General features: G+C 35.5%; 1 protein-coding gene, 1 long non-coding RNA gene and 2 other non-coding genes across 17 annotated transcripts; 2 read left to right on the top strand and 2 right to left on the bottom strand.

Annotated features, from left to right (window-relative positions):
* The first annotated feature begins 201 nt into the window (after positions 1-201).
* Positions 202-3049, top strand: LOC121223766 (uncharacterized). The gene is made up of 2 exons (XR_005921112.1): positions 202-416; positions 497-3049. It is a non-coding gene; the product is annotated as an uncharacterized lncRNA (long non-coding RNA).
* Positions 3050-4125: 1076 nt separating this feature from the next.
* Positions 4126-9700, top strand: LOC107924428 (1-aminocyclopropane-1-carboxylate oxidase homolog 1). Of its 14 annotated transcripts, XM_041106126.1 has the most exons (8): positions 4126-4643; positions 4712-5033; positions 5165-6813; positions 7229-7374; positions 7558-7746; positions 8158-8416; positions 8884-9110; positions 9262-9700. In XM_041106126.1, exons 1-3 carry the CDS (start codon positions 4126-4128, stop codon positions 5414-5416), a joined length of 1092 nt encoding a protein of 363 aa, XP_040962060.1. In that variant the 3' UTR covers positions 5417-6813; positions 7229-7374; positions 7558-7746; positions 8158-8416; positions 8884-9110; positions 9262-9700. The 14 variants fall into 14 exon arrangements, with proteins under 14 accessions (XP_040962060.1, XP_040962059.1, XP_040962057.1 ...); XM_041106125.1 differs by lacking the exon at positions 8884-9110 and having other exon boundaries at positions 7288-7374; XM_041106123.1 differs by lacking the exon at positions 8884-9110 and having other exon boundaries at positions 7283-7374.
* Positions 5946-6033, bottom strand: LOC121224010 (small nucleolar RNA Z102/R77). The gene has a single exon (XR_005921473.1). It is a non-coding gene; the product is annotated as a small nucleolar RNA Z102/R77 (small nucleolar RNA).
* Positions 6243-6329, bottom strand: LOC121224009 (small nucleolar RNA Z102/R77). Its single transcript, XR_005921472.1, has one exon. It is a non-coding gene; the product is annotated as a small nucleolar RNA Z102/R77 (small nucleolar RNA).
* Positions 9701-13026: the final 3326 nt, after the last annotated feature.

The raw sequence follows: 13026 nt of genomic DNA, 5'->3' as shown, positions 1-13026 counted from the left end.
TGGGTATTACACAACAAAACCTAGAATAATCATCAATGAAAATGGATCAAATACATGCTACTAGTCAAAGATTGAGTCTCCATAGGACCACACATATCAGTGTGAACTAACTGTAGTTTTTCAGAGGCCCTCCAGGCCTTGTTTGCTGGAAATAGAAGCCTAGCTTATTTTCCCAACTAACACACTTCACAAACACCTTGTTGCTCAACCACTTTTTTAGAGTTGTTAATCAAATCCTCATTGGATAACTGAAGTAAGGATCTATAATTGACATGGCTCATCCTTCTATGCCACAATTCAGACTCATCCAATGTAGTTGTATAAGCACTAGTAGTAGCTTTATTCCAGTCAACAAAAAAACTCTTATCAGTCGTGGCCACTGACATAAGCTTACATCCACTTGAATCACTAATCAGGTATTCTTTGTTCTTAAACACAATCAAATACCCTTTCTCGAATAATTGACCAATACTTAGTAGATTTCTATTTCTTTCAGGTACTAAAAGAACATTTGAGATAAGTTTAGTACCTGAAGGAGTGTCAATCAACATATCTCATTTTTCTTCTGCTTTGATATACTATCCATCGCCAACTTTCACCTTGGAGTTGAAGTTACTGTCAGTCCACTTGAAAATGCTGGCATCATGAGTCATGTGTTTGGAACAACTACTATCAGTCAACCACCTTTTTATGTTCTTTCTCCTGATTGCAAAACAAGAAATTGCAAATACTTGCTCCTCCTAAGCATGGCTTTCTTCAGCTACTTCAGGAGAGTTTAGTTGTTGTGGTTGCTATTATTTTTGTTGGCCTTTGTTTTTGCAAACTTTTTCAACATGGCCTAATTGCTTCCGAGTAGTCTTTTTACTATGAGAGCATGGTGGATTCTTTTTTTTTCCACCACTTCTTTTAGACTTCTCTTTGTTGTCTGACCAACTCTTCTTCCCTTTGTAACTAGAGAAGCTTGAGCTTCCTTTACTTTTGACTTGAAATCCACCTTCATGATGCTTCTCATGTCTGTTGGCTCTTCTTTGTTCATGAGCATAGAGTGCATTGATTAGCTCAATTAAAGAAATTGTTGACAAATCTTTCGAGTCTTCCAAGGAAGAAATATTGGCTTCATATCTCTTAGGTAATGTTGCAATAACCTTTTCCACTATTCTGCTTTCACCGAATTGGTCCCCAAGTAGTCTTATATTGTTCACAACAACCATGATCTTGTTGAGTATTGCTTAACTGTCTCGGTCTCCTTCATCTTCAAGTTTTTAAAATTCCTCCTCAAATTGATAAGTTGTTGCTGTCTTATTTTCTTAGTGCCTTGAAACTCCTCTTTAAGCTTGTCCCAAGCTTACTTTGGAGTATCATACGCTATAATCCTTGTAAAAGTCAAGTCCGACACACTATTTTGAAGGCAGGACATTGCCTTGTATCTTTTGGCTCTATCATCAAAGTGTTGCCTGATTTGAGCTACCGTTGGGTTAGCTCTCTAGGGTGGTGGTTCAAGATCAGCTTTTGTCACCTCCTATAGGTCAAATGCTTGCAGGTAGGTCTTCCTTTTACTACCCAAATGTGGTAGTTTTCATCATTGAACATTAATGGTGGAGTTAGAGAGAAACCGGATGAAGACATATTGACTTGAGAACATAAAAGAGAAATAGCCCTCTAAGAAATAGGCTTTTGATACCAATTGTTGGTGTTTTTAAATAAAAAAAGAAGAATAAGTGCTTGTTTTAGGACCAAAATAGAGAAGAAAAATGGCTAAAAAAAATTCATCATACATAGATGTCAACTAAAGCTTACATATAAACAAGCAATCAGCTTGAGTAGAAAAAAACTATCATCTAATACTTACCTAACACTACTAAAACACCTTGAAACTCATAAAACTAAACTTGTACACATAGATAAGTTGATTTAATCAAGTCAATCAGCACCTAATCACAACAAACATCTTACTAACTTAGTTCAAATGTAACTAACTAACAAAAAAATAATTAAAGACACCATGTTGTCGTGCTGCAACATGCATGCAACAAAAAAAAAACTTAGCTACATGTAAGCCATTTCTTAACAATCTTCACCCCTTGAATCTTCTCCAACTTCCTCTCTTCCTGCTTCTCCCATGCTCTTGTTGGTTCTCCCAGTGATGGTTAGCTTCATCTCTTTAACTGGGAGCAAGCAGGCCTTGAGGCTACTGATTTAGCTATGACTCTCCTCTGTACTTCTTTAACCTCTATTTCAGTAAGTTTGTGTATTTTATTTCACTTTAGCATAACGTGCCTTAAAAACCCAATTTATACACCACTCCTTGACCTCAACACTCGAAAATACTACTGTTCTTGAGAAGGTAATGCAAAGCTCAAAATCGACATATTAGACCTACAAGCAGCAGGGTTATATAAACTATAGAAATGTTTGGAAAGAAGGTTGCATGAATATGAGTTTGAACGACAAAACTATTAGCTGTTGCAAGACATCTTAGCAGTAAACCACTGAACTTTCTTCAATGTCTCAACCATCAATGCCTTATGCTGCAGTTACGAATCCTTACTCAAATGCCTCTTGGGGTTTCAAGGGCAACTACTCCGGTAGTAGCTCCCAGGAGATGCTGCCTCATCTAGGTTTGGCTCAAATCCCAGAGCCTATTAACAGTCAATTTTCCAAGGGGCTTCAGTTGTCTCACCAAAGCAGGAGGCAATACATGGAACATGAGCCATCTAATGTGGATGACACCTCCATGCAGCATATTCAGCAATCGATCTAAGTCTATTGTGATCATCATTCCTGCAAATGTTGGTCAGTTTTTGTGCCCAATCTTATTTAGTGTGTACTTTTCGGTGTTTTTGGTATTGGATTTTTTTTTTGTAGGAGTTTGATAAAAAAAAAACCAAACTATCCCTTCATTTTGTGTCTGTCTATGGTTAAAGCATGTTGAATAGCTGAGAAGGTGTTAGCCTATCAAGAATTGAAAGCTACTGTATGTTTCAGTGACTATTTCTCTAGAACATGATTTTCATAATGTGAAAATTAGCTTAAAAATCCTTTTAACTCATGGTATGGTAAAAAGCTATGATTTCTTGGCTCCAACAATCTCATTTCTCATCTCTCTTATAAAAAGGATAAATGCAGTGTTTTAAGCATTGCCTAGAAATGTTATGAAGTTCAAATATGATGCAAAATATTGGTCAAATATTGTTTTCGTAAGCAATAGAAAAAGCAGAGAACTGTTACATCACCTGAGTAACATTCACTTGTTACCATGTCATCTGCTAATTCCTATTTTCTAGTTTCGTCTATTAATGCCACTGCTGAACATGGCATTGATCTCTGCAATCATATTGGCGGGTCATCCATCAAATACCGTTGAAAGGGAACTTCAATGTTTAATCTGTGAGAGGGAACTTTCACATTATGCTAAAGTGAAATGTAATACACAAACTTACTGAAATGGAGGTTAAAGTAGGGAGGAGAGACATAGCTAAACCAATAGCTTCAAGGCCTACTTGCTCCAGTTAAAGAGATGAAGCCAACCATCGTTGGGAGAACCAACAAGAGCATGAGAGAAGTAGAAAGAGAGGAAGTTGGAGAAGATTCAAGGGGTGAAGATGGAGGAGTAGCTGTTGACAGCAAAGAAGCAATTGGAGAAGCATACATAGGAGCGGTTGTTAGAGAAATCTTAGGGGCTGGTGTCGAAGAGATGACGATGGGGGTTTCAGTGTTGCGGGGATGATGAAGGACGATGATGATGGTGAAACAAAGAAACCAAAGCTAAAGCTTCGTGTTTCAATTTTATCGGTTTATCGAACACATAAAATAACGAGTTATTTTATTTAGTTGCTTAAAATGAAAATTTTTAATAATTGGTTGACCATTTATATAATTTACCCCTATAGCAAAGACTTCTGGGAAAATACGAATCACATTGTTTTGTTTTTTTTGAAATAAGAATCACATTGTTTATTGTAACTGAAAAAGAAACTTCAAGACATTAAATTCTCACTGTTACTCGATAAACCAAAACGTTCCACTTTTCCCTGTTACAGTCCTTAAATATCATTCTTTGTTCAAGTGGATAAAACACTCAAATTACGCAACCAAAATAAAGGACTTATTGACAATTTGGAATTCATGGTCATGGAGACCTCTAATGGCGTTGACAAATATGACTATGCAAAAGAGCTGAAGGAATTCCTTGACACAAAAGCTGGAGTGAAAGGGCTTGTGGATTCCGGACTTGCAAAGATTCCTAGAATATTCATCAAGCCGGAAGAGGATCAATCATCTTTACAAACCACTTGTACCACTCATCTCCAGGTTCCTGTAATCGACTTGAATGGCTTAGAGAGTGGGCAGCGAATCCAGATTGTCAACAACATACGCCAAGCAGCTCAAACATGGGGTTGCTTCCTTGTCATCAACAATGGGTTCCCAGTTTCCTTGCAAGAAACTATATTGGACAGAGCACGCCAGTTCCACGAGCAACCCCAGGAGGTGAAAGCACCATGGTACTCACTGGATGCCCAAAGAAGGGTCAGGTTCTACAGCAATGGATATTTCAGTGCATCGACCTCGGCACAATGGAGGGACATTTTAACCTTTTTCCATGTTGAAGAGCTTCAGAAAGAACAAATCCCTCAAGTTTGCAGGTAGGAAACGTTTCCCAGCCAAGTCATTCCCTTCTTAATTCCACTAATTGTATACCTTTTATGTGCAGGGATGCCATGACTGAGTACCTGAAACACATAATGCAACTCAAGGAGACCATCTCTGAATTGCTTTCAGACGCTCTTGGGCTCACCCCTGACTTCCTCGAAAATATCGAGTGCCTAAATTCTGCTTCCACTTCTTTCATTTATTACCCGGCTTGCGCTGAACCAGACCTGACATTCGGTTTAGGAAAACACACCGACCCAAATTTCTTGACGTTGTTGTTACAAGATGAGATTGGTGGTCTTCAAGTTCTTCACCAGAACAAGTGGGTTGATGTTCCAACGGTGAAAGGAGCTGTAATGGCAAATTTGGGAGACTTAATGCAGGTATGCCAGACGACCTTTTGATTTTAATCAAGTGTAAATTCATTAATAAAACTAATATAAGGTTCAAAACATTGACGATATGTTACTAAATGCATAACTTAGTTAACTATGACCATTTTCTGTGATTGAAGCTGATCAGCAATGGCAAATTCAAAAGCGTGGAGCACAGAGTGCTGGCTGGACGGGTCGGTCCCAGGGTGTCGGTTGTGAGTTTCTGCTTTCCTGCAAATGATGGGAGGCAATATGGACCAATAAAAGAGCTTTTGTCTGAAGAAAACCCTCCAATATACAGGGAAACTACAGGTCTTGAATATATAACCTATTATCGAACCAAGGGGCTTGATGGCAGGCCTGCACTATCTCATTTCAAGCGGGCACCTTAGTTCAAGCCCTATATTTTATTTTCTAGAAAAAAAAAGGATTTAATCCCTAATTTATCTAAATCTAGATATCGATAGCAATAAGATAACCAGACGAGATCAGGGCTCGATTCATTCTTTGAAGAATAATTTTATGTTAACCAAGTGATCTATGCTGCTGCTAATTAAACTACCAAATTCGTTCGTCTAATAAAAAAAACTCGGTTTGTCATGCTTGACATCAAGTTAAATATTGACAATTTTCCGACACTATTTTAAACTACTCATACCATACATTGAATTATTACAGTCAGCTTGCTCGATTTGCTCATATTCGAGCTTGAATTTGACTTCCTAAAAATTCATTTTGATTTCTCCAACTGAAAACAAGTGATTTGATCACAAATTCACAAACCCTAATCAAGAAAATTACTCATTTCAAATTCCATTGCAACTTACTAGTGATTCACAGGGTAATCAAACCACAGGCTTAACAAATAAACAAGTGAAAGATACCCATCAATTTTTTCAAGAGAAACGTATATTGTTAAGAGAATGATCAGATAGAGCTAATACTAAAGATGCCATCATCATGGCTATCAAACCAATAGGGAAACAATATCACAGTCCTCATTTCATTCTCCCAAGACCTAAAGTTGCTTTCAGAAGTTGTAAACTGAGTACAAATGGGGTTCCCTCTTTTTTTTTCCTGTTTGTTTTGATTTTCGGGGCCCAAAAGCAAAGCACACAATTACTTAACAAGGAGAGAAATAGCAAAGTTTCAAAATTTGTCAAAAACAATAGCAAAAAAAAAAGAAAAACATTGCCATCAATTTGCAAAAGGTAAAGAGAATGATCAGATAGAGCTAATACATTGTAGATGCCATCATCACGGCAATCAAACCAATAGGGAAACATTCAGTTCATCATCTCATTCTCCGACCACCCTAAAAACCAACAACAAAGTCCTTGACGGTGTTAAAATTAGAAAACAGTAACCCAAAGCAAAACAAAGTAAGCTAAATGAAAAGTAAAACAACCAAGGAAAACCAAAACTGCTCTGCAGAGTCGGCTTGTTGGGACTTCCCCAGTAATTTGAGCTCGAAAGAGTAGTGAGCAACAAAGAAGAATTTATCGGTAGTGAGCTAAAACTTGAAACCCTAATATATGAGTCTGTTGACTTAGTTCCAGGCCTAGAAGCTTTCTTTCAGCCTTTGATATACGGCCCAAGCCCACATCCCTGCATAACCCTCACCTCTACAGCCCTGCTACAGTGTTTGCCGTCATGGAGCATGACCAAGCGCCACCTGTCAAGCTCCTTGAGAAATGACAACCACCGTTTATATCTTATTACTTCCGAGTCTATTTGGCTCTCTCTGCGATGACTAAACAATTCGCCTGAAACTTCTTGCGCTATCTATGTAAGTATTTTACATCAGCTCTTATTTTAATCCTTCTCCATCAATAACTATCAACTTAGAATTTTAACCCTTTGCCTATTTTTAATGCAATTTCTGTCTGGGTTTTTATTTAAAACCGAAACTGTTGGTAAAAATCTAAACTTTTTGTTCAGTTTTGGTGGCAACAGAGTAAAAATTCATTCTTTATTGCTGAACCTTGTATTAAATGCCTCCACAAAGACTTTTTTTTTGGGGGGTGGGCGGTAGGTTCAAGATCTAATATACCATTTTGAATTACTGAAAGCGTGTTGTAAGAATAATGCTGCCATCTTTACTAGTACCAGCATGCTTAAAGAAAGCAAGATTTTGAATTTTGTGAAGAACTATACTGTGATAAGACCTGTATATTATAATAGAAAATGATCCTCGAATGTAGTAGTTGGATTCCGTGGAACTCATACGACTTCATTACTGATACTGCTTCATCAAGTGAAGGAGAGGTCACTTTGGCATGGCTGAAGCTGCTGGTTGGTTTCTTAACCATGAAATAGGAAGATATGAAAGTGCTTGAAGGAATATGAGGTGATTATTACTTTATTCTCTCTGTTTTGCAATATTTCACAGTTCTGTTTTAGGCTTCTCCGGATCCCCAATGCCCCGTAGATGTGCATTGCTTCTATTCACTTTCTTGTATGCTTACTAATTATAAACGCTGAGTTTTATTTTTGTGTTTGTTGCGAGCCTCACTCATTTACTGGGATTTAGGTTAAGGTTGGCGGAGCATTCTCTTCGAGCTGCATTAGCTTCTTGATAATTCCTCATGAGAAGTAAAAAATGGAGCGAGGGTTTAGCCTCAACATTGTCTCTACTGTAATTTCACAGTCTACTCCAACTTGCGTTTCCAAAGAACTTGCTGAAAGGTGTTCTGGTTTTGTTACGACAATCGTAATGCAAGTAAGCCTGATTCATCTACTTGAACAGTGAACAAGCTTATTTATTTGGAATATTTCCTTCTATTAACTTGGGGTTTCCCTGTTTCCCTGTTTATCTTTTTATCTTTTGCTTGGTTTTATGCTTTATGTTTTTTTCTTTCATACAATATCACGTTGTACCTAGTCTAAGTGCAGCATCTCTTGCAAGGTCGAGGAATGAAATTCTTCTAAAAGATTAGTAAGCAAGTAAATATTATCTAATTAACTTATAAATTTTCCTGCTCAAGTAAATATTACTTACTAATAAGAATCAAATCTCTCCCTTAAAAGGTTAAAATATAAAAAAAAGATGCAATAATGTCATTTGTTTAAAATATGTTAAAGACATAAAAGAACTCTTACAAGTAAAATTTGCTGCAATATTTGTGAACAGCGTTGCCGTACAATACTTTTCAGTAGTGTGAACGGTGATCCCTTATCAGGGAAATAAAAAAGAAAAAAAAAGGGGGAAGAAACCCACAGAGAGAACTGGAAAAGCAAAGAAAGGCTCCTGCATCAAGCGAGGGGTATAAAACTTTTACATGAGAAGAAAGGGATTTGGTTCTTTGCAATTTGAAGTTCTCTTGGAAGCTGGCTGAGCCAGCTGAGGGATTAGTGGGACTATGTTCTTTATGTTCATGGAGAGCAATGAGGTAATTCATTGTCTTCTTTATGTTCATGACTTGATGCATATACTTGGAGAGCCTCAAAAATTAAAATGATATTTTCATTTCTTTTATTTCCAATTTTGGAGAACTATGATTTCTAAGCAAGGGAATATATGGATTTATCCATTTCAGTATTCTTAACCAAAAATGCTGTTAACATGTGTTTGTAGTGAAAAGTTTCTGATGTCGGTAAGGTTGGGCACTTTCATGTTCTCAAAGCTGTTATACTCGTTATGTTGGAATAAGTTATGGGGCAAACTTATCCCGTTTGTTCCTAGAAATTTTTCTGTTCTTCAAGAAATTGTTTATTCTGTGTGCATGAATGTAACACTGTAGCTCAAGGAGATGGATAAATAACCTGAATCAAGCTACTGATCTTATATATATATATTGTTAGATATATTGTATAGAGGTGTCTGTTTTTGTCACATAAAGTTGTTCTGGTTTCTCAGGCCGGGATCTATACATGCACCGAAATTTAGTATCATCAGGGATTTAATTGCATTCCTCTGTCTCGACAGTTCGAGTATCGTGGAGAAGGCAGTCTAGAAAACTGTAGTTGATTTGATCACTAATGCAAAACTTGTTGGCTCTTCTGTACAATGCTAAGTTCTAATGTATTTTAAGAACAAATTTTAGTATTGGCTCATGGACATGATTGAAGCTAAACTACTGCTTTGTAAGTATGCATTAAACGGCATCTTATGGCATGCTGTGTAATAAATTTAGGCCAAAAGAGTGTTTGGTCTGAACTTGCACAATTTACATTTATTATACAGTTACAACTGTCTTTGCTTACTTATTAGTGATATTTTTATCTATATGAACAGATTGTGCCCATAAAGAAGGAATCAACTTTGGCCCCCTGCAGCCTCTAAGTTGTAAACAAAGTACGTTGCAGTTCTTTGAACAGTGGAAGGCACTGATACAGTGCTGGAGGGTATATGCGTCCTCGGGACTGTACTATTTGAAGAGGAATGTAGAGAATCATGCTGAAAGCAGCAATAACAATGGTCAGGAATATTTCAGTAGTTGGAAGAGACATCCAGGTGTACATTTCCTGGGGATAGTGCTCTCAAGCAAGCTTAAAATCAGACCAGAGTAAAGGTTTTCTTATCTCTCATGATGAACGTATTTTCAGATAGAACCATACTCAAAAGTTTGAACGTCTTTTATGTTCTGTAAATTGTCAAATAGTATGTATGTTGGGATCCAGAGGAGTTCATATTATAGTATTAAGCAAAAAGCCTTGCCCCTTTTCTGCTTGAAGTGAAGTTGAGAGATATCCATCCTATTATACTACTGTTGTTGCTTTTAGCTAAAGCAAGAATTCAAGATTAGCATGGGAATTTCTTAACCTAAAGAATAAAAATTCCCCTTAATAATAATGATCACAGGCTTCCCCACCATTACCTACCTCTAAAAAAGGTATGGCTGAGCAAGAACTGGCGGTATTATTTACCCCTTGGGCTAACCCTAGGGTGGCTTCTAGCATCCAAGGTAAAGTAAAACCACCACCCATTGATACTCCTAACGTTTATTCAATATTGAACACGATATAATTTAAATATGATATAAAATATTTTTGGAGTCTATAACTTTCACCATGTCCGATCAGATCAAAATCAAACTAACTCGAGTTTCTACATCATTGTATAACTCACCAAACCTGAGTTTTAAGGTGAACATCTGAACCAATGGGCCAATAACGGGGTTCACATCATTGCCCTTGTTAGGATTAGCAGCTAAAGACAACGAGACTGAGCTAATTCTCAAACATTTTTGGGTTCCAAGCTAAGCTGGCCTTTCCTTTTCTTGAGCTTCTTTCCGATTTCCCTTCCAGCCCTCACTGATCTAGTTTAGATTTTTCTGGAAAATGCTTTTTAAAAAATGTAGCAAAAGAGTAATTTTAAAATGTGTAGCATTGCTATTAAAAAGTATTTTAAAAAATTAAAAATGTTCATTTTAAGCATGATGTTGTAAAGTAATTGATATTTCATATATTATAATATTAACCTATTTGAATATTATTTAAATTATCTTCTTCTTCTCTTTGTATAGCCATAGGTGTCTTCATCCATTTTGTGGTCTGGGTCTAGTCTTGTTCGGGCCAGAGATGGTATTCAAATAAAGCTCTCTCAACAATGTTGACTCTAGGATTTGAACTTGGTCCAAATACGAGGGAAGAAGTCCAGCTCTAGTTCTTCAAAAAATCAATTAAGTCCTCCCTGAAAATTTTCCACATGTTGAAACCTTATTGAAAAAAAAACAATTAAGTTTGTCGATTGAGTCTTAACTTAGTTGGCATTGGCATTGTTGTCAATGCAAAAGGATATGGACTCGAGTGTGTTGAAAGTTGTTTATCCTCTTATTTAAGAGTTGAGGAGGAGTTATAGGTAATTATAGGCATTTTAAATGGGAGCACAAGACAATGACACATGGCTGGTCATGTGTAACTTATGTTGATGTAGCATGTAAACAAATATTAAAAAATTTTAAAAATTAAAAAATAGAAATTATTATATGGAAACAAAAACTTATAAAATTAAAAAAAATAGAAAATCATCTAAAATTATGAAAATTTATAAATGTCTATATAAAAATAAAAATCCTATCACACGTGTATACGTGTAGAAACCACAAATATAGAACACAAATATATGTTTAAAAATAAAATACAAATAATGAAACATATGGTTTGAAACTAATTAATTATAGTAACACATGAAATATGTACGATATTAAAATAAAAAATGAGATTAAATTGCGAGTAAAACGAAATTTAAACACATAAATACATTAAATTAACAATAGTAAATGCACTATAGTTGTTTATCATGGTATTGTTTTCAATTGTGAGTTAGTATTCAATTGAATTGTGACTCCAACTTAGTCCGAGATTTTATTAATAGTATAGATACAATTGATGAGATAATAAATTGTATATATTAAAAGAAATGTATAAAACATAATAAAAATGAAGGTTTAGTTGAGTGGTAAATTCAAGATTTTACTAATGAACACATTTTCCTGGATCTACATTGGCATAAACTTTGTAGCAACAAATAATTAAAAAGAAAAATAAAGTAAGATGAATTGACTACACTTTTGGAGCTGTCTAGTTGTTCATAATATTGCGAGAAAAGAAAGGTTGAAACTCTCTACTGTCACTTCCGCGTTGTAGTTTGTCTTTATCCTCCGCCAATTCACTTACTTCATTTCAACTCGGGATCTGTGACTAGTCTTCAATTATTATCATTTGAAAGAATTGTTTGGTTGGAAATGCCTTTCTCTCTGTTATAACATGAAAAGCGGGACAAAGAGCAATGAAGTGTTAGGGAATGAAACATGGTGTAAGATGGATATTTTATATAAATCATTATACACTTGTTAGTCAAAGGGCTACACTTTTGGACACTTTGCCAACCCAATTCACAATCATCCGCAAACTATGTATAAAGCAATCGGAAAAACATAAATTTCTTCTGGTCGGAAGAAAGTTCTTTGTACTTCACCAACTCGAACATCCATAAAAAGAAAGAAATACAGAAAATTTTCATTTAAAAAAAAAAATTACTTTTTACAATGAAAACAATGAAGATAGTATGATGGGTCAGTGGGGCATGCATGTTTAGTCTTACTGGAAAAGAAAGTATTAAGGAGATCTAAAATATCAAATATATATCTCTATTTTGCATTTAAACGTAATTTTTAATTTGTTAATATTATTTCAAAAGACAACTTTACTACTATTATACACACATGTACATTCAGGCAAAGGAGTAGGACCGGATTTTCCCATTATGAGAGTCCTTTTTTTTTTTTTTCTAGTCAAATAAGTAATTAACTTGTGTCTTAGACTAAATCTAATTAGCTTCTCCAGGTTGTCTCCACCTATGATTAACTTCTTTTAATATCTACAAAAATTTCAATCATTCCATACTCAAGGAAGAATAAAAGCCTTTCCATAAGCTTTCCTTCTATATACAATAACAAAACCATCTCTTTCACCTTTATTATTATTTTTATTTTCAATGGCTATATAACCTTCTTAAAATGAAGATTAATCATATTCATTGCCCTAACTGTTAAGCTAAGCTGGAGATAATTGGCCCCCATATTTTATGGTTTGGACTTTGAAATCTTGCTCCCTATTCAAAGTACACTTTTATAAAACGAAAATGACTTGAACCATCTTCATTACACCCTTTTCTTTAAAAATAAAAAATAAAACTTGTGTACAAACAGTTACTTGTGAAGAATAAAGCTTTCTGCCTGTGTTTGTTAATCATCACATCATATGCAACGACATTTTCGTTGATATTGAAATGGACGTTTGAACGTCTAGAATAAGTTATACATAGCTCACATGGAATTGTATATAATATATATATACGTAGAAGGAGCTTCGATGGGGACTTAATCCATGGGGTAAGAAATTAATTTTATCAAATTATATATATGCACGGTTTTTTGTCTGGACACCAACAATGTTAGATACTGTAGGGTATGGAAGATTTGGGTTAGTTTTAAACTTTGGGAGAAGTATATAAAAACCAAAATAATTAGAATTAAGAAACCCTGCAATATGATAT

Source organism: Gossypium hirsutum, chromosome D11 (genome assembly GCF_007990345.1).
Source record: "Gossypium hirsutum isolate 1008001.06 chromosome D11, Gossypium_hirsutum_v2.1, whole genome shotgun sequence".
Taxonomy (NCBI): domain Eukaryota; kingdom Viridiplantae; phylum Streptophyta; class Magnoliopsida; order Malvales; family Malvaceae; genus Gossypium; species Gossypium hirsutum.
The sequence above is the reverse complement of the archived record's forward strand: the minus strand, read 5'-3'. Positions and strand labels throughout refer to the sequence as shown.